General features: G+C 36.8%; 1 protein-coding gene across 1 annotated transcript; it reads right to left on the bottom strand.

The window, feature by feature from the left end:
• Positions 1-2,752: 2,752 nt before the first annotated feature.
• Positions 2,753-16,877, bottom strand: LOC119074342 (ankyrin repeat domain-containing protein 50-like). Its single transcript, XM_037180435.1, has 15 exons — positions 16,730-16,877; positions 16,650-16,668; positions 13,471-13,505; positions 13,326-13,409; positions 13,130-13,228; positions 5,813-5,917; positions 5,664-5,735; positions 4,254-4,352; positions 4,087-4,185; positions 3,802-3,999; positions 3,624-3,722; positions 3,469-3,561; positions 3,284-3,382; positions 3,041-3,220; positions 2,753-2,979 (listed from the first exon to the last, which is right to left on the bottom strand). The coding sequence occupies exons 1-15, from the start codon at positions 16,737-16,739 to the stop codon at positions 2,903-2,905; spliced, it is 1,368 nt and encodes a 455-aa protein (XP_037036330.1). The 5' UTR covers positions 16,740-16,877; the 3' UTR covers positions 2,753-2,902.
• Between the last annotated feature and the right edge of the window lie 5,627 nt (positions 16,878-22,504).

Consider the following 22,504-nt stretch of genomic DNA (forward strand, 5'->3'; position numbering starts at 1 on the left):
ACTTCAGTTCTACTCACTTTTGCTTTTCAAAATAGCGCACGGTCACTGAAAACCATACAAAACCTCCAACACTCTGCTATTCAAAAGGTTTGAGTCCGCGATGACGTTCTATGATTTTTGCATATAAAGTAGTTGTTGAAAATGAATCATATTACACTGGAACCTACTTCAATGTGTTCAACTTCACTCAATCGAATTTCTCGGAACAAATGGATTGAAACGTCTGTGACATTTTCTATTCTCTTGCCATTCATAAAGCGTGTTCAGCGATAGGTTTCTTCAATACTCTCTCGAGCATTCAAACTCTCTCAAAAAATCGATGTTGGGGGGAAAATAAGTTTGAGAAACGATGATTTTTTATATGACTTAAAACCAACAACAACAACACGAGCGAACAAAGTAGCAGTGATTCATAAACGTATCTACCACCTTAATAATTGTAGTTTGGTTGCTAGGGAGAGTATTGGTTTCTTCCATCGTGCGGTAAAAACGAATTTTGACAGGCCGAAAACAACGACCGTCATCCACAGAAGCGAACATAACCGCAACTTAAACAAATTTGTTCGTTAAAACTTCAAAGTGAGGTTGTGTTGGCTTCTCTGTGGATGATGATTGACATTTTGAACGACCTTGGAAGAAACCTATATTGGTTTCTACGGTAAAAAAAGAAATTTGGAAAGGCCGAAAAAAACCGACCGTCATCCACAGAAGCAAACATAACTGGAACTTAAACAAATTTGTTCGTTAAAACTTCAAAGTGTTGACCAAGGTTCTGCAAGAACCAGGTTAAGACAACTCTGAGTTGAAAGGCGGTGACACACAAATTGAGTTCAAAAACAAAATTCCGAATTTTCCTAAAAAAACATTTTCTTCACGTTGATTTCACACACAATCTCGTTCAGGAATGTAATCGCATTGTGTTCAGCATAACTCCATTTTATGCATCATTCTAGAATATTATTTTTCATTTAACGAAACATTCACAGTAGCACTGCAAAGTAAAATATGCCAGGCAGTAGCGACTCATTTTTGAAATGTCTTATACACTGTATGAAAATGAACTCAAATGAACACTGACATACGTTGAATAATTTTGTTCGCAAAAACATAAGGCTACTAGAAAATTCAGTTCTTTCGTCAAAACAAGAGCTCCTGCCTGGTTTACTTTACTCTGCCGTGACAGTAAATATGAGGGAAATGGTTAAGAAGTGCATAGACTGAGATGTTCCCAGTCTGTATGACAAATTGGAAACTAAGTCAGGCCATTTCAGTTCTTGGGAACTTTCGTTATCGTATTAATTTGTAGATTTAGCAATTCTTCCAGATTTCTGCTATGTCCGGGCTGCTATGTCATCTCGCTCGCTGGCGAGTTTTAAAGTATTTTGACTACAGTATATAACTAAGGCGTCATAGTATTCGAACTAAACTTTTGTCTTGATCCTCACGAACCGGTAATTACCGGTTAAAACCGGTTTTACTGTAAAACTTAAAATTCGGTTGTGTCTGTCAAATCGAAATATTTTTTAGTGATCTTCACGGTTTTGGAAACTTTGATCCAATACCTAACACTCTTAGAACAACTTTTTTGTCAAGGGAACTGCCCGGCCAGTTCCCGGGAAAAGTGGTCCAAAAAACCGCTAACTTCGAGACATTTCTTATTGAATTTTGATGTGTGGGGGCTTTTTGGAAAGGTAATTTCATACTCTACCAACGATAGCTGGCCGAGCCCTGACCTATCTCAAGGCTGTATACTTTGAGGAGGTCACGCAGACCGCCATTTTATTAGATACGCTGGAACACACCACTTCTGATGATTTTACATGTAAAAAATTTCACCACATCATCAAGACGACGACAATCATCAGAGTAGGTGAACTTTTGTATGAAATCTGCCATTTTATCATCTACTGTGGTGTGTAACCCGCGTATCTGTATCTGCGTGACCTCCCCAAAGTATACAGCCTTGGACCTATCTATCAATCGGGCGCCAGCTTTCGGAAGCACCAGTACTTTTCTCACAATTTTTTTTTACAGAAAATTGTGGGAATTCATAAGCGTTTCGAATGATTTCGTCGTTCGACACGACACGACTTTTACTCAAGAAATTACAAGATCAATGATATTCAACTATATGGTCTGAGTCTTCCCAAATGCATCCTGAAGCTCTCAAGGAAAACAAGCATTTCTAGCAGTTTTTTTTTGTTTACTCGTCTGGATTTGAGGACAAATTAATGTGTTTGGATGTCAGTTCCTAGTATTTCATCATTCCGAAAGGTCACCCTTCTTCTCCAGAACTCAAGGATGATGAGTGCACCCATGGGTTTTTTCGAACTTTCTTCTGGACTTGAGAGAAGTCAGGGATGTCTGGAGGTCAGTTCACAGAATTCTATCATTGCGAAAGGTTTTTTTCTTTCCAAAGCTAGCACTCAAGAAAAACTAACATTTCCAGCAGTTTTTTCTAGTATTCTGTGGATTTGAGGAAAGACTGAGGTGTATGGTGGTCAGTTCTTGGAATTCCTTCACTCCGAAGGGTCCATATACTTCCCAGTGCTAGAACTCTAGAATGACCATTACTTCCATCAGCTTTTTAAGCTTTTTTCTCGATTTATGGAATGTTTGAGGTCTCTTGAGGTTAGTTTCCAGGATTCGTTTAATATGTTCAATGGACATTCGAAATGTAGTAGATAGCTTATTTCAATTTCCGGAATAGACACACAATTTTTCTTATAAAAAATAAAAACATTTTATTCTCACACTAATATGACTACTCTCAGAGCGGTAAAAAACCGGTTTCATAAGTAATAAAAAAAACAAGAAAACCAAAAAAAAAAAACAAATGATTCCGAAATGTATGCACCGAATCCGTGCTCGCTTTCGAAACAGTTTTAAAAGAAATTTTGAACTAAGCTGATTTGTCTGATTCTGTTGTTCCGACAGTTTCGATAGCTTTAGATATTAGATCTGCGATGCTTTTGAATTCTGAAAGAGAATTGATTGGATCAAGAAAAATTCTTTAGCTGACTTTGCCTCCAAATCTTACTATCTTTTTCGGCCAATTGCATTTCTCCTCCCTCATCTCCCTCATCGTTAACATAGATCGTTTTTGTGCCAACACTCTTACCCTCTTTTTCGGCTACCTGCTGTGGAGTTTCTCCTTTATTGTTCTTCATGTTCAATTTTGCGCCATGATCGATCAATAGTTTCACAGTTTCTCCATGACCTTGAGAACGATTTGATAAACTTTCCTCCCTTTCCATTATCCATTATTTCCATTATTTCTTACCATAGAGTGCAGCTAAGTGCAGTGGAGTTTCTCCATCATTGTTAGCAGAGTTCAAATTGGTGCCGTGATCGATCAACAGTTTTACAATTTCTTCGCGACCTTGAGGAAGATTATACGAATTGTGTCAATTTCTATTGTTTTATTTCTGTTCACTGTGGTTTTCTAACAAAATCTTGATTCATTACCCGAAGCCCTGTGCAATGGAGTGTCACCCTCATTGTTCGTAGCATTAACATTGGCGCCATGATCAGCCAAATGTTTCACAACTCCTTCGTGACCTTGAGATCGATTGAAAGAATTCAGTCATACTAAGTGCCCGTTTTTTGTTCCGATTTCATACCATTTTGTGTTGCCAAGTGCAATGGAGTGCTTCCTTTATCGTTCGCAGTATTCAAATTGACGCCATGATCAATCAGTAGTTTCACAATTCCGGCGTGACCTTAAGAGAAGTTAAACGAATCGTGTCATTTTCTAATGTGATTTAGTTGTTCTTTTGTGACATGCTCTTTATTTCAAACCTTCGATTGATGCTAAGAACAGTGGTGAATCTTTCTCATGGTCCAGAGCATTTACGTTGGCGCCATGATCAATCAACAGCTTCGCAATTCCTTCGCGACCCCAATTTACTGCATGATGTAATGGAGTATAACCAAAATCGTCCGTTGTGTTTACATTAGCGCCATGATCGATCAACAGTTTAACAATTCCTTCGTGACCTTGAGGGAAATTGAACGAATTATATCATTTTTCCAATGTTTCATGACTGTTCGCTATTGTTATCTAACAAGCCCTTGATTTCAAACCTTTGAGTACTGCCGACGCCAATGGCGGTTCTCCTACATCACGCGTAGCATTCACATTAGCCCCATGATTGATCAAGAGTTTCACTACCTCTTCGTGACCTCGAGAAAAATTGGAAGATGAATGCATCTCTTATAATTATTAGCTTTTTGGTTTTGTGATTCCTTACCACAACACGCTGCCTTCTGCAATGGAGTGTCGCCTTCATCGTTCATAGCATCAACATTGGCGCCATGATCAATCAGCAGCTTCACAATTCCTTCGTGACCTTGAGAGAGATTGAACGAATTATGTGATTTTTAGACCCGTACGAAGTACTGGGGTCTTATAGGTTTACGCATACGTTTGTAACACGTCGAATTGGACTCCCTGAGTAAGGGGAAACCTATTGTGGTTGTCTAGAGATGCCAAATCCGCGAAAAAAAATGTCCGTCTGTCTGTCCGTCTGTCTGTCTGCACGATAACTTGAGTAAAACGCATCCGATTTTGAAAATTCTTTTTTTTCCCGTTTGGTAATGTCAAAAGACAGGCTAAGTTCGAAGATGAGCGATTTTGGATCGACCCCTCCCGAGCTGTGGCCCAATAAGTGCTTTACGGTTTTTCGAAGATATCTCCGGACATTTAAACGTTAAACTTGTAAGTGATACGTCAAATAAAAGGTATTTACAATACCGATCGACAAAAAAAAAGTTTATGGAAATCGGATGACCGACTCGTGAGTTAGACCCCTTGGTGTGGAACAGGCACAGGGCGGCAAGCAGTTTTTGCTTGTAGGTCGGCCACATTTGAACATATTTCGTCTGTTTTAGCTTTATTAGATAGGTATTGACCGTACCAATCAGGGAAAATTTTTTTTATGAAATTATGTTCTCCGGAGCGTGAGCTAGGTCTCTTGGAGTGAGCTCTTATCTGGCTACTCGGAAGTACAGTGAACGTGGTGTATTTTGAGAATATCTCGAGTAAATTTTGACCGAATTTCATGAATTTTTTTTTGTTTGAAAGGTATTAACGAATGTAAAGCGTCTGTACTATTTCCTGTCTCCTAACAAAATGGCTGCCGGCGGCCATATTGGATTTTAGTAAAATAGAAATATCTTGGGAAAAATGGTACTTAGAGAGTTTCTGTTAACATGGAAATAATTTGTTATGTGTGTGGGGTTTCAGGGATTCCATATACGGACATCTATATATACCTATATACAGCTATATTGAGCTATATACAGGCATATAGAGCTATATAATAGCAAATTCATCTGTGAAATGTTTATTTATAGTGAAATATAGTTAAATATAGCGGTATATAGCTGTTTAAATAGGAATTTATGAAATTTGACTTCGTACGGGGCTGTCTATATTGCCTCCGGCAATTTAATTGTATATGATAACAAGGCAAAGAGTGGATAATGTAAGTGATTTAAAAGGAAGAATAGTTTTTCAGCAGAGAAGAAAATGAAGTAAGAGAAATGAAGAGTTTCACATTAAAGGCTTTTGATACGAATAGGTGTTTCGTACGGGTCGGCGTTAGCTATGTTTTTTAATGTTCTTAGTTGTTTTTTTCCTGTCATGCTTGATGCCCAACCTTTAATTGATGCTAAGATCAGAGGGACATCTCCCACATGATCAATATGCAGCTTCGCAATTCCTTCATGACCTTGAAACGATAGAATTTTTTTTCTTATTTTGTAACGTGATATCGTTGTGATTTCTAATGAGCTCTTGATTTCTTACCAAAACGCTCCGTATCATTGTCCGAATCTTCGTTCGAATCATCGTCCCTTTCTTCGTCCGTATCATCCACGTTGTGTCCATGATTGTTCAACAGCTTCATCACCTCTTTATAAGATTGAAAAGAATTGCATGAATTTCTTTTAATGATCTCATTATCGGGCAACATCGAAAAAGCGCTACCATGCATGTACTCTATAGTGAAGAGTCGTTCACTTAGTTCATGCTGGATTGGCTTCAAAAGCGACTATGTATATACTTCGCATTCAAATATTGACGTATGTTCTAGTGTTCTAAAGTTTGCAGAATAGCTTTGTTCCAAATAACTGTAAACGCGAACTTTGACAACCCGAATCACGACGATTTCATCCACAGACAACATAACCTTTTGTTTTTTGCAAAAATTTTGAGGCGCCGTATACTTATAGTGTCAGCTTTCAAAAAATTTTACGTATTGAAGCTGCTTCGCGCTAATTTCGGCAGCTCATTTTTCATAAGAAATTGTTTAGGTTATTTTTGTCTATGGATGGAATTTGACAATTCGTATGGCCTTGAAACATACCTATATATCGTCTAAATTGATGATAGACGATGGCGAAGAATTAACCTTTGCGAGGTAGATATCTAAATTTCTAGATGGCATCGGTATTTCGAATATATTTTCTCCGTGAATTTTAAGATGGTCCTCTTCACATATACGAGTTATTTTGAAAATTCTCTTCTTCTTCGTAAGGACCTTTATGAGAGTGAGTCAAACCACATCGAAACTTTTTTCGTGAAGTGACAGTTTTGACATTGACATTTTTGACGTTGTCATTATTGACATTTGAAAATTTTTGTCATAACCTCAATTGAAAACGTAAACTGTACACAAAACTTGTCTATAAACAATTAATTTTGAATAATATTACAATATAATCGTAAATATTACAGCAAGGCTACTGTACCACTGTAAAATTATTCGAAATTAATTGATTATAGACAAGTTTTGTATACAGTTCACGTTTTCAATTGAGGTTATGACGCAATTTTTCAGGTATCAAAAATGACAAAGTCAAAAATGTCAATGTCAAAACTGTCACTTCACGACCGAAAGTTTCGATGTGGTTTGACTCTTAGAGTCATCTGAAAAGTTCCACTCAAAACCTCAACTGAAAGTGTGTAGTGTAAGCAAAACTTGTCTTTAACCAATTAATTTTGAATAATATTACAGTTGTACAGTAGCCTTGCTGTAATATTTATGATAATACTGTAATATTATTCAAAATTAATTGTTTTAAGACAAGTTTTGTGTTCAGCTCACGTTTTACATTGAGGTTATGACGAAATTTTTCAGATTTCAAAAATGACAACATCAAAAAGGTCAATGTCAAAACTGTCACTTCACGACAGAAAATTTCGATGTGGTTTGACTCTAAAACAACGGTTGTTATGACACTAAAGTATAGTTTCCACTTAAAAAGAGCACTCCGTTTAGCCCAAGGCTGTATACTCCGTCTACATGACAGTTGTAAAATAAAACAAAAGAACTGTCACGCAAACGGAGTGGAAATTGAATTTATTTCAATTTTTTACTCCGTTTACGTCAATGAAAGTAAATTGATAGGTATGGCCAAACGGTCAAATTTGTTCTAGCCGGAGCACATACGGATTTGCATGGCGCCACCTCAAACGAACTCATTTCTAGTGCAAATTTCCACTAGAAATGAGTTCGTTTGAGGTGGCGCCATGCAAATCCGTATGTGCTCCGACTTGTATGGACTGGCCATACCTACTTATCTACTTTCATTGGTTTACGTGACAGTTCCTTTGTTTTATTTTACAACTGTCATGTAGACGGAGACTAAACGGAGTGCTCTTTTTAAGTGGAAACTATACTTAAGGCAATGGTCGTTTTGACACTAAACCAGCGACTGTTTTGACATTTAAACAACGGTTGCTTTGATACTAAAAGAACGGTTCTTTTGCCATAAACATTGACTCGTTTTAACAGGAAAACAGGTCTTTTCACCAACAGTACAGCTGTTGATTTGTGCTACACGAACGGAATTCTGAAAACCAGCACATTTTCTGTTTCTGTGTTTTACTTAAGTTTCTGGTTTCTCCATACAAGAATACATGCAAAATTCACAAAAAAGAACCATTCCATTGCGTTAAGCAATTTCTTTTATGAATTGTATTGTGATATTAGAATGTATGTTTGTTTCTCCACTGAAGATGCGAGCCGATGTGAATCGCGAAATATTTGGCTTTTTAAAATAAAGTATTTTCACACTGAGCTACATCGTTTTCCGGAATAGGAAATAAACAAAAAGCTGAAAAATTAAAAGCTCATTGAGGGAGAATTGGCTCTCTCAAAACCAAACAAGAAAAAAGAACCAGTAAAACACAAAACAGAACATTTGTCGGTTTTCAAAATTCCGTGAGGTAGGTTCACAACCTTTGTTTCACCAGAAATACAATTGTTGAAGGACAAGCTTTTCAATTGTTGCTGCGTATAAGTAAATGAACTGTTGTCACGACCACTACATAATCATTTTGACTCCGCTATGCAACACATGAAAAACAGTAAAACAATAGATTCTTGATTTGAGCACTATTTCACAGACTCTCAATGATTGACGGACTGATGGCAAGTCGGTCACTTCTGTCACTTCATCGAACAATATTTTCATGGACAATGTGATCGAAAATTTAATTTCCTAACACATGAGTTTGATTTTTAAATTTCGTATCTCAAAAGAACAACTCGAAAGCAGTGCCATCGCTGATTTTTGCGGTAGTGACGATAACAATTTCCACAATCTATAACGAAACAACTAGAATGTTATCACACATTAAACTATGTATAACTAAAAATATGGAAGTATTGACTAGTCAATTGTAAATGTGACAGTTGGGATCAAAAGTCGGTCTATTCCATCTGTCAAAGTGACGTTCTAAACGTCAAACCAAAAATTTTTAGCCAAATAATCACAAAATCGTTTATTTTTCTATTTTCTATTTTTCTACTGATAAAATTGAGGAAAAATAAGCGACTTCGTAGCAATTTGGTATAAAAATTTTGTTTTGACGTTTAAAACGTCAATTTGACAGATGAAATAGACCGACTTTTGATCCCAACTGTCACATTTACAATTGACTAGTCAATACTTCCATATTTTTAGTTATACATACACATAACAAGTCATGACCAACATCGGGGACGATAGAGAAATCAAAATTGGTGACACTGTCATTGAACGAGTCGACAGCTACTTATATCTAGGACATAAGCTGAAGTTAGGTCTGGACAACCAAACTGCAGAAATAAGACGTAGGATTGGTCTTGCATGGGCAGCGTTCGGAAAACTCAGACTAATTTTCAAAAGCAAAATGAATAATAGTCTGAAACGCAAAGTTTTCGACACTTGTGTCCTTCCAGTGCTCACTTATGGAGCGGAAACGTTAACTTTAACGAAAGCATCCGAAGAAAAATTGAGAGTGACACAAAGAGCCATGGAACGGAGTATGCTTGGAATAACACTCAGAGACAGAATGACGAATCAATGGATTCGACAACAAACCAGGGTCGTTGATGTCATGGAAAGAATAGCATCTCTGAAATGGAGCTGGGCGGGACATATTGCAAGAAGGACAGACGAACGTTGGACCAAAAAGATCATGAACTGGCGACCATATAAAAGACGAGCTGTAGGTAGACCACCAGAGAGATGGACAAACGGAATTAAGAATATTGCAGGTACAAACTGGCAGCAAATGGCAATGGATCGTACGAAATGGAAAGAAGTTGGAGAGGCCTACATCCAGCAGTGGATAGAAACAGGCTGAAAAAGAAGAAAAGAAGAAGATACACATACAGTCTGAACACCGCCAAAGACTGTCCCAAGCCAGTTTGAAAAAGAGTGGAGGGAATGAAGTTTAACGAGGACGTAGCAGTAGATAAGATAGGATTAGATAGATCAATCTTAAGGTTGAATGAATCGTGAGCTGGAAGCCGAAAGAATTGGGGTTAAGGGACCAACGTTGAGGTGAAACAACACGATCAGGAAGCCAAAGGATAGATCGATCCCAGAATTCTTATTAGCTACTAGGTTAAGCTTTTAAAGGACGAATAACCTTTTGCTCAGATAGGTTCAAAAGAATGGGCAAAGCTTTATGGAAAAGAATGTTCAAAAAGAGTAACACTACCCCGTCGGGCACTGTGCACTTTGATAGGCACGGTGGTCCCGGAACGTGCAGAAATGTGCGGGTCAGAGCTCGAGGATTACCGGGGGCGAGCAAAGTAAAGCTTTCATACTCACCAACCCGCAGTAGCAAGCGTGGTGTTTTAATGCTAAAAACCTTCAAACGAAGCCATAACGAATTATACATTGCCACATATAATGCCAGAACATTGTCGTCAAGACAAAAAATGCAAGAAATGGAAGAAGAGCTAGAAAAGATAAAATGGGATGTTGTGGGAGTGAGCGAAGTGAGAAAACCTGGAGAGGAATGCCTGAAATTACAATCAGGGCATACATTCTTCTACCGAGGAAGTGACAGTCAGATGCTGATGCACGGTGTCGGATTGTTCATAAACAAGCGGTGGTCGGATCGCATAATTCACACGAAAAGCATATCCGATCGAGTGATATACGTAAGCCTGAAGATAAATAACAGATACAGTGTCAAATTAATTCAGGTTTACGCACCCACGTCCACCCATGATGACGAAGAAGTAGAAAGATTCTATGAAGATGTCGAGAAAGCTCTGGACGAAAACCCTTCACATTACCAATATCTAGTCGGTGATTTCAATGCGAAGCTGGGAAAACGAGAAGAAGACTCCGAAGTTTCTGTTGGTAGTTTTAGCAACGACCAAAGAAATGAGCGTGGAAATACTTTACTCAACTTCTTACAGCAACACAATTTGTACGCAATGAATTCATTTTTTGCAGGAAAGCCTCAACGGAAATGGACTTGGGCTAGTGCAGATGGTGTAACGAAAAATGAGATCGATTACATCATAACTGGCTGTAAGTCAACCGTTAAGAACGTTACGGTCCTAAACAATTTTTCAACCGGTAGTGATCACCGAATGGTTCGTGCAAGAGTCACGTTAAATACCAGATTTCAAAGATCACAACTAGTTCAGAAAAGTGAAAGGATTGACGTACAACGGCTTTACACACAAAATGAAGAATTTGCTACGAAAATGACTGCCGAATTAGATAACGTCAACAATCAATGTGAAACATTGGACGAATTGAATACCAAAATCGTCGATACAATAATGGGTTTCATGAAATCCAAATGCAAATCCGTCCAAGGGAAAGAATCAAAACTCAGCAGAGAAACATTAGACCTGATCGCAAGCAGAGCAGAGTTGGTAAAAAACGGAGGACGAGATTCGGTGGAATACCGGAACCTGTCTAAAAGTATCAACAAAGCAAGGAGATCAGATGAAAGAAAATATAATGTCCAATTGGCTCAAAACATAATTGAAGCTAACTGCAATATGAAAGTCCTACGAAGAAAAATGACAAACGCCAAAAAAGAAATCTTCAAATTACGAGACAAAACAGGAACGATCCAAACGGATCGAAATGCGATATTAAACATTGCAACAGAATTTTATGAGAATTTGTTTTCTTCAGCAAGACAGAGCCCAACGGAAGAAACCGAAGATAGACCAATAATAAGAAACGTGGGATCGGAGGATATGCCCGACATAACTGTTGATGAAGTCAAGGCCGCAGTAGCCGAGATGAAAAACAAAAAGTCTCCCGGAGAAGATGGTGTTCCAGTGGAAGCCATTAAACTGGGTGGAGACTCCTTATTAAAGGCAATCACGGCTTTGTTTAATCAATGTCTCCAATGGGAAGAAGTACCAGAAGCCTGGGAAAATGCGGTAATTACATTGCTGCATAAAAAAGGAGACATAACAAAGCTGGAAAATTACCGACCCATAAGCCTATTGTCAACACTCTACAAGTTGTTTATGAAAATCATTACGAAGAGGAACACTAACAAGTTCGACTTCTACCAACCTGTTGAACAAGCTGCTTTCAGATCTGGTTTCAGCACAAACGACCATTTGCAGGTGATGAGAACGCTTATTGAGAAGTGTCGTGAATACAACATCGATATAGTCTTGCTATTCATAGACTTCGAAAAAGCTTTCGATTCAGTGGAAACATGGTCGATATTGGACGCATTAGACGAATGTAGAGTAGACTCAAGGTACTCCAACACAATTCGATATGTGTACAAAAATGCTACTTCATGTATAAAACTTCATAAGAGCACGGAGAAATTCAGAATTGGCCGAGGTGTAAGGCAGGGTGACACCATTTCACCGAAATTATTCACGGCGATTCTGCAGAGTATTTTTAGGAAGTTAAACTGGAGTAAAATGGGATTAAAGATAAATGGAGATTACCTGAGCAATCTCCGCTTCGCTGATGACATTGTACCGATAGCAGCGAATCTAGGTCAGGCTCAGCTTATGCTACAACAGTTAAGTGAAGAGGCGAGCAAAGTTGGCCTCAAGATGAACTTATCGAAAACAAAAGTCATGACCAACATCGGGGACGATAGAGAAATCAAAATTGGTGACACTGTCATTGAACGAGTCGACAGCTATGTATATCTAGGACATAAACTGAAGTTAGGTCTGGACAACCAAACTGCAGAAATAAGACGTAGGATTGGTCTTGCATGGGCAGCGTTCGGAAAACTCAGACTAATTTTCAAAAGCAAAATGAATAATAGTCTGAAACGCAAAGTTTTCGACACTTGTGTCCTTCCAGTGCTTACTTATGGAGCGGAAACGTTAACTTTAACGAAAGCATCCGAAGATAAATTGAGAGTGACACAAAGAGCCATGGAACGGAGTATGCTTGGAATAACACTCAGAGACAGAATGACGAATCAATGGATTCGACAACAAACCAGGGTCGTTGATGTCATGGAAAGAATAGCATCTCTGAAATGGAGCTGGGCGGGACATATTGCAAGAAGGACAGACGAACGTTGGACCAAAAAGATCATGAACTGGCGACCATATAAAAGACGAGCTATAGGTAGACCACCAGAGAGATGGACAAACGGAATTAAGAATATTGCAGGTACAAACTGGCAGCAAATGGCAATGGATCGTACGAAATGGAAAGAAGTTGGAGAGGCCTACATCCAGCAGTGGATAGAAACAGGCTGAAAAAGAAGAAGAAGAAAGAAGATACAGTCTGAAAATCGGAGTAAAACCAAAGCTTGGAAGATGTGACTTTCGACGTGTTTCCATTTTCGTTACCAACAAACAAGTTCTTGATTTCTTACCGAAATACTCTGCCCTCAGCAATGAAGTGTCTCCTTCATTGTCCACAGCATTCACGTTCGCGTCATGATCAATCAGCAGTTTAACAATTCCTTGGTGACCTTGGAAAAAATAGAATGATTTGTGTGATGTTTTCAGATTTTATCGATTTTCTTGTTCGCACGAGCTCAAAAATTATTGTAAATGAAGAATACCAACCAGCGTCCGCAGCCAAAAGTAAGGCTTTGTCCTTCTGCTCTTGAGTCGCATCTTTTAGAGATTCCTGAACTTTTTCAATAGTTCCTACAATGGTAACAGTGATGATTAGATTTTTTCAATTAACTACATATATTCGAACTCGTACCATCCTTAACGCCTTGATATAAGTCGATGTGAGAACTGTAAAAATAGTCAGTAAATCATAGGCCTGCGTTAGTGAAGGGCTGTGACGCAAGGGACTGAGGAACGCGAACACTAAATTTTGACTTTTTCCCATTCGTCCGTACTACCATCAAAGTATTTTATTCGTAATCTGGGCGTCCATACGAGTTCAACGAGCTATCACACGCCACATAAGGAATTTTCATAAAAGCTTATAATTTCGGAGCTATAAGCGTTTTAAGCTGTTGAGCTATGTGACCTATAGCTCAGAAAATATGGCAGATATAGAGTTCGTTTAAAAGACAAATTTTTAGAGTTTCAGTTTCTAGTCGACACGTGTTTCATGGTTTTTCCAAAAAGTCGGTTATTTCGATGCCCAGTTTCAACCGTAAGCTATGTGAACAATATCTAGAGAAATACGGCAGATAGAAAAATCGGTTTAAAGAGAAAGTCACATAGATTTCGATTTTAGTTGATACGTGTTTCAGAGTTTTTCCCAAAAATCACCCATGAGCTATGAGGGTTTAAATTGCGAGCAATGTCAGCCATAACTCGGAAAATATGGCAGATAGTTTCACAATCTAGTCGACGCGTGTTTCAGGGTTTTCCCCAAAAAGTCACTTATTTTAGGATACTAATAAACGACCGATAAATTAATTCAAAACTACCGATAAAAAATAATAAATGACCGATAAATACGATACCGATAGAAAATAATAAATTACCGATTGCGAAATTCACAAGTACCGATGAAAATATTCAAAACTACCGATAACTTTTTACCGATAAAAAGTACTAAAGTACCGATAAACTGGTCGTTTTATCGATCATTTATCATTTACTATCGGTAGTTTATTACTTTTTATCTATCATTCATTACTTTCTATCGTTAGTTTATTACTTTTTATCGGTAATTCATTATTTTCTATCTGTAGTTTATTATCAGTCAAAAAAACCCTAAAGGTTAAATGTGATGCAAGTCCTTTATCTTATTTACAAAATAAGTGATATCATTGTGCGCCGTACGCAAAAGTTTTATCAACGAAAAATTGACACAAAAAATTTGAGAAAGAAAATTTTACAAAAAGATGTTTGCGTCACAAGTGGCAGATGATTCGGTTTTCTTCCGTTTAAATTTTTTCAGTACATTTTTTAACTATTTCCCTAACAATAGGTTTCTCAACATCTGCACTTGTAACGCAAACTTCTTTTTGTAAAATTTTCTATCACACATTTTTTTTTGTCAATTTTTTGTTGATAAAACTTTTGCGTACGGCGCACAATGCGTCACCCTCATCGATATCAGTTATTTTGTAAGTAAGATAAAGGACTTGCGTCACATTTACCCTTTAGGGGTTTTTTGACTGATATCACCTCTTTTGTAAGTATGTCATTTCGACAACATCAAAAGTCTGAGTACCAAAATCTAGAAACCAATCTTGGAACACCTCACTTAGATCGAAAATAACCCAAATACATCGGAAAAATAGGCGGAAATTAAGAATTGCCAGAGGAATCATCTGTCATCCCAAAATCTAGAAACCAACCTTGGAACACCTCACTAATGTCGAAAATATCCCGAATACCTAAAAAAATCCGATGGAAGTTAGGAAGTGCCAGAGGAATCAGCTGTCATCCCAAAATTTAGGAACCAACCTTGGAACACCTCACTCATGTCGAAAATAACCCAAATCCATCAAAAAATCCGATGGAACTTAGGAAGTTTCAGAGGAATCATCTGTCTTCCCAAAATTTAGGAACCAACCTTGGAACACCTCACTAATGTCGAAAATATCCCGAATACATAAAAAAATCCGATGGAAGTTAGGAAGTGCCAGAGGAATCAGCTGTCATCCCAAAATTTAGGAACCAACCTTGGAACACCTCACTCATGTCGAAAATAACCCAAATCCATCAAAAAATCCGATGGAACTTAGGAAGTTTCAGAGGAATCATCTGTCTTCCCAAAATTTAGGAACCAACCTTGGAACACCTCACTTATGTCGAAAATATCCCGAATACATAAAAAAATCCGATGGAAGTTAGGAAGTGCCAGAGGAATCAGCTGTCATCCCAAAATTTAGGAACCAACCTTGGAGCACCTCTATCACCCAAAAACGCTTGCGTACCCCCATTTTTCCACAGTTTTCCAATCGAAAACAACAATTGACCATTAACGTTAAGTATTATAAACTGCCGATAGAAAAAATAAAAGTACTGATAGAAAATTCTGAATTACCGATAGAAAATAATGAGCTGCCGATAGAAAATAATGAACTACCGATAGAAAGTAATAAACTACCGATAGAAAATAATGAATGATCGATAGAACGTAATAAACTACCGATAGAAAATAATGAACTACCAATAGAAAGTAATAAACTAACGATAGAAAATGATAAATGATCGATAAAACGACCAGTTTATCGGTACTTTAGTACTTTTTATCGGTAAAAAGTTATCGGTAGTTTTGAATATTTGTATCGGTACTTGTGAATTTCGCTATCGGTAATTTATTATTTTCTATCGGTAGCGAGTTTATCGGTCATTTATTATTTTTTATCGGTAGTTTTGAATTAATTTATCGGTCAAATATAATATCCCCTTATTGCATTGCGTTTAGCATCTTACAAAAGTACTGATATCGCCCAAAACCACTTACAGTGGAGATGTGACACAAGTCCTTTTATCCACTTACAAACGAACTGATATAGGTGGGGGTGACGATCACAGCTTTGATACGCAAAAAGTATCACAAATGGCAGACGATGAGGAAAATATAAACAACTGATGAAAAATTGGTTATTAAAAACCACAGACTGTGGTGCTCTTGTACACAAAAGTTTTATTGACAAAAAATAGACTCAAAAAATTTTAGACAGAAAATTATGCCAATAAAAATTTGCGTCACAAAGTGGCAGATGTTTCGGCTTTCCTCCGTTTGAATTCCATTATTTCAGAAAATATTTTTCCATATTTTAACAATTTTCCTTTCAATAGTTTCCTCAACATCTCCCACTTGTGGTTTTTAATACTTTGGTTCTTTGGTAAATGTGGATAAAAGGACTTGCGTCACACCTCCACTGCAAGTGGTTTTGGGAGATTATTTTTGCTATAATACGATATAGAAATGATCGAGCTCAAAACCGGTAGTCTACTCACACGTCCTCGTACAATCGATCTGTAAGAATATTATCTTAATAATATTTGGTGTTCGCGAGTTAGAGACTTATTGAACTTACTTGGTTCCATGTCAGCAAGATTTTTTATAAGTTTCAGCCCTCAATCACGAATAATTGCTACTTCTCGAATCAAATGAATTCACACGTCTACACGTATTCGCAGCTGACTCCACTATGTAACATTTTACATTTACATGCCATTCTTAGACCAAGTTCAGCGGGAATGTAAATCAAATCGTGTAGAGCATGATTCCATTTTAGAATTAATTTTCATTTGACGAATCATTCATACACAGTGGGTGTAAAGAAGATGACTGTGAAGTGCAACAATTGAGACATTTAACGGAATTTCCAAGTTTGTGTGACTATTCTACATGCAGAATAATATGAACACTAGAAAGAATTTTGCATTTATTGTCATTCATTTACAACTTGAACTTAATGAATAAAACAATTGTTTGTGTGTGCATTTGATATGAACAATTGCACATACACAAACAGATGCAGCATCAAAAAAAAAATCAATTTAATCGTAGTGAATTTGATAATAATTAATTGCAGAGATAATGTATGCACACGACAATGCTGAATAGCGCTAGAATGTTGTTTGTAGTGTAAGCAGAGCATATCAAGTATAACCCAGCTGCAGTTGTCAAGTAGTTCAAGACAGTGTTGCGCATACAGCAATAGCAACTGCATCCGTACATGCATATCATACCCGATCGTTAGTAAGCTGGCGTGACGCAAGTCCATTACCAAAAAAGTTTACAATTTTTTTTTTGCTGACGGCGGAGCATATTTTTAGCAACTTTTTTACTTCACCACTTAACCCCAAACTTAGATGGAATATATGAATCCATACGAGTTCAACGAGCTATCACACGTTAAAGTAGGTTACGATTTGGCTGAGGATATTGGATTAGGCGACATAACTACACGGTCAATATCGTCAGGAACGATATTATTGTTTTTTAGACAATAGTATCGTCTAAAAAACGATAGTATCGTTTTTTGGACGATAGTATCGTTTTTTATCGTCTAAAAACGATATTATCGTCCAAAAAAATTTCATCCAGGACGATAATATCGTCTAAAATTATAAATTTTAAAATATTTTCATAACGATATTATCGTTTTCTTGACGATATTATCGTTTAAAAAAACGATAATATCGTTTTTTTGGACGATACTATCGTTTTTTTGACGACAATATCGTCCTGGATGAAAATATCCGCTGGACGATATTATTGTTATTTTCTTATTCTGAACAAATTTATCGTTATTTTGGACGATATTATCGTCCTGGGCGATAATTTTTGGGACGATACTATCGTTTTTAATTAATTTATTTTTTTAAATTTGAGACGATAATATCGTCCAGGACGATAATATCGTTTTTAATTTATTTAAAATAAAAATTCTAGACGATAATATCGTCCTGGGCGATATTATCGTTCTGGATGGTTGTTGAAGACGAAACACAAAATCTTGTAGATAAACACCTTTTTATAGACGGCAAATATATATTAAAAATTGGTTCATTTGGTTCCGTAAATTTAAATTTTATATAGAAAAATTACACAGACTAATTATGAGACGATGCGAGAAAAAAAAATTAACTCCTAAGTTCCGACACCGTTCCGGCGCCCGGCTCGCATTGCGGCCCTTCGCTTCGCTCCGGGGCAATGGGCCGGATCGCTCGGCGTGTTAAAACGCTTTTTATGTACAATCATAGTTGGTATTCATTTCGAAAAAAGATGAATTATTTAGGGACGAACTAAACGCCTTTTTTAGGTGTAGTGTAGGTGATTTCCTCTGACAATTATTTTTTCGATATTTTGGAAGAGAATTCGGTTCTTGCTGCACCTCTGAGTAAAATTGAGTCCTGGACAATATTACCACCCAAAACTAAACGATAATATCGTCCTGGGCGATATTATCGTTTTGGACGATATTATCGTACAGAAAACGAAAATATCCATTAGATTTTCTAGAACGGTAATATCGTCCAGAAAACGATAATATCGTTTTTTGAACAATAATATCGACAAGAAAACGATACTATCGTCCAGACAATATTTTAGAATTTTTCAATTAAGACGATATTATCGTCCTGGATGAAAATTTTTTGGGCGATAATATCGTTTTTTGGACGATACTATCGTCTAAAAAACGATAATATCGATTTTGAGACGATACTTTCGTCCAAAAAACGATATTATCGTTTTTTTGGACGATACTATCGTCTAAAAACGATATTATCGTTTTTTAGACGATAGTATCGTCCAAAAAAAACGATAATATCGTTCCTGACGATATTGACGGTGTGGAAATGTCCCGCCACCAGGATATTGAATTTCAAAATTTTGGTTTTTGTATGAAAATTTCGTTTTTTTAGATAAATTGCCTACGTTGGTTAGTTATTTCCTATGGAAAAGTGGATCCAGCAACTCCTAAACGTTTCTATAGATTTTCCTGAAATTTTGGTTATAGGCTAAATGGTCCAAAAATAAGAATAAATTTTTCAAAAGTTGGAAAAAATCCATATCTTGGGAGCTGGAGCTCCCCAAAGTCTACAGTCTACATAGAAATGTCATATAAAAGCCAATTTGTGTGGGTGTGGTTGTGTTGCATATTTTGGTGCATAATGTGGATAGTCATGTGGTGAAAGGTGTGTGTTGTTTTGGGATGTGTTTCTTGATGGAAATTGTGTGGATCATTAAGAATTAACTACCAATTACATGAGTGAGGTGTTCAAAGGTTGGTTCCTAAAATTTGGGATGACAGATGATTCCTCTGGCATGGCACTTCTGTCTGTTGTTTTTGATGGATTTTGGTTATTTTCAACATAAGTGAGGTGTTCCAAGGTTGGTTCCTAAATTTTAGGATGACAGATGATTTCTTTGGCACTACCAAACTTCCATCGGATTTTTTGATGGATTCGGGTTATTTTCGACATGAGTGAGTTGTTCGGAAGTTGGTTCTTAAATTTTGGGAGGACAGATGTTTCTTCTGTCACTACCTAACTTCCATCGTACTTTTCGATGAATTTGAGCTTTTTTCGATTTCGACATGATTCAGACTGATTTCTCTAGTTTAATTTCGATAAGGCTTTTTAATGTTGTCATACTTACAAAGGTGGTGATATCAGTCAAAAACCCTTGAAGGGAAAATGTGACGCAAATCCTTTATCTTACTTACAAAATAATTGCTATCGCTGAATATGGTAAAAAATCGATTTAAAGAATCTCTTGGCCAGACACTAAATTTTATGATTCAAAGAATCAAGCACTGACTCTTTACTGAAAGTACTTACCTACTGATCACATTCTCTACTGCACTATACCCTCTTAATGAGTACAATTTAGAAAAAAAAAACTTTAATGGAGCACATCTGCGCGACAAAGCTTATAAGTCATATCATACATTCTCCATCATACTATCTGATTCCCCTCATTGCATATTTTGTATTCTCTCTTTACAAACACATAGACCGGTTTCACCATTCTGACTTCTCATTTCATTCAAATGCATGTCACAAAAGCGCTATATGAGCGCCATCCAAGTTCAGTTTTGATATACCGACTGTTGTAATTTAAAATTCTATTCTCTACCCCAAGCCGAATCAAAGTTTCTGTGACGTAAGTCGGTCAATGTGTTTATATCTTCTATGACGCAAATCGTATAAAAACCGTATCGGTATGTGCATAGTATCGTTTATATTATGTAAGTTGCAGCACAACACATTCATGGATTTTGTTCCGTTTTGATTGGATTTGGAGGCACAGGGGTGTGTAACTTAGAATAATTTTTATTGTCGCTGCTTAGAACATTTTTTGATTTTTGTACCACCCCTGTTGCATGTCGTTCGAAATGATCGACTCGTTTTTTTCATTTTCTGAATCAGGCCTATTTTTGGAAATTTTTTCCAAAATTTCCAAAAAATTGCCAAAAACTGCGAACGTCCTAAAACCAAATTTTTCCACCATTTCGAGCGGTTTTGGCAACTGCTGAATCAGCCTTGCGTTTTAACTGACTCTCGATTATTTCTTGACACTATCAGGTTTCAAATGAAGACGAGCATGATTAATTTGAAAGATGAGAGCGTCAATAATCAAACATAAATCATTGAGAGCCGGCTAAAACATAAGCCATAGCTGCGGAGTTGCCAAAACAGTTCGAATTTATGAAAAAATTCGGTTTTTGGACGTTCGCAGTTTTTGGAAATTTTTGGCAATTTTTTGGAAATTTTGGAAAAAATTTCCAAAATTTTTTTCCAAAAATAGGCCCTGTTCTGAATGTTGTTATAGTTTTCGGCAACAACGATTTTCTCTTATAGTAACTTTTAATTGTCTTCGGCAATTACAATTTTTATGGGAAAGCGGTAACCCATGGGTTGCACCAGAGAGCTATTTGGACACATTTTCTTTGCTAATAAAAAATTAGTTGTCCATAATAGTACCTGTCACATCTGTTATCGATAATGACTACAAAAATAATGGCAAGCTCTGCGTGATATGGTCATGTATACAGTAAAATGCATTGTTAAAGAAATTGAAGTACAAGATTTGAAGTCAGCCAATTAAAAATACTTTCATGGATGGAAGTAATAGACCCGATAATAATACTGGTCATATGCACGTCTGGGACAGGTTAATAGTTCGTTACTTCGGGTGTCATATTTTACCGAAGAAAATCGTTGGACATTTTTACCATAAACTAATCCCAACAAAAATCTCTTCGAGAAAAGTGTGACGCAGTCTTTGAAATACAATTTCTAAAATGAATGATATCGCTAGAGTTGACGCTTTCAGCTTCGTTACGCAAAAATTAAATTTTACACCCAATTAGTTCAAACAAGCTGGCTTAGGTTTTCTCATCATCTGCCAAATAATTTTTACAAAAAAAAATTTAGACTGGAAACAACCAAAATTTTGCCAAAAAAATCTGCGTCGCAAAGTTTCAGATGTTCAGGAACAGACCAGCAAGAAAATTTATCTGCCACATGCGACGCAGATTTTTTTGGTAAAATTTTGCAAAATTCGAAAATTTGACGAAATTTGACGAAATTTGAAAATTTGACGAAATTCGAAAATTTGACTAAATTTGAAAATTTGACGAAATTCGAAAATTTGACGAAATTCGAAAATTTGACGAAATTCGAAAATTTGACAAAATTCGAAATTTGACGAAATTTGAAAATTTGACGAAATTCGAAAATTTGACGAAATTCGAAAATTTGACGAAGAAAGTAATTCTCTATCTTCCAGCATTCAAGAAATATCTCCAAAATCCCAATTTACCCACCCATTTCCAACTTTTGACATTTTTCACAAATGCCCTTCTTTTCTACTCGTAAAACTCTGAGACTTTGCCGAAGAAAGTAACTCTCTATCTGCCACCATTCACAAAATAACTCTAAAAACATAATTGACCCACCCATTTCCAAATTTCGTCATTTTTCACATATGCCCCTCTGTTCTACTCGTCTGTAGGTTTCAATACAACTAAGCTACAGCCGAACACGCGTTCCCGACCCTCGAAAACCACACTCAGAAACCACTTCGAGGCCAATAAAACAAAATTCGAAAATTTGGCGAAAATCGAAAATTTGACGAAAATCGAAAATTTGACGAAATTCGAAAATTTAACGAAATTCGAAAATTTGACGAAATTTAACAAAAATTCGAAAATTTGACGAAATTCGAAAATTTGACGAAATTCGAAAGTAATTCTCTATCTGCCACCATTCAAGAAATATCTCCAAAATCCCAATTTACCCACCCATTTCCAACTTTCGACATTTTTCACAAATGCCCTTCTTTTCTACTCGTA

This window comes from Bradysia coprophila, unplaced genomic scaffold (assembly GCF_014529535.1).
Source record: "Bradysia coprophila strain Holo2 unplaced genomic scaffold, BU_Bcop_v1 contig_151, whole genome shotgun sequence".
NCBI classification, from domain to species: Eukaryota; Metazoa; Arthropoda; class Insecta; order Diptera; family Sciaridae; genus Bradysia; species Bradysia coprophila.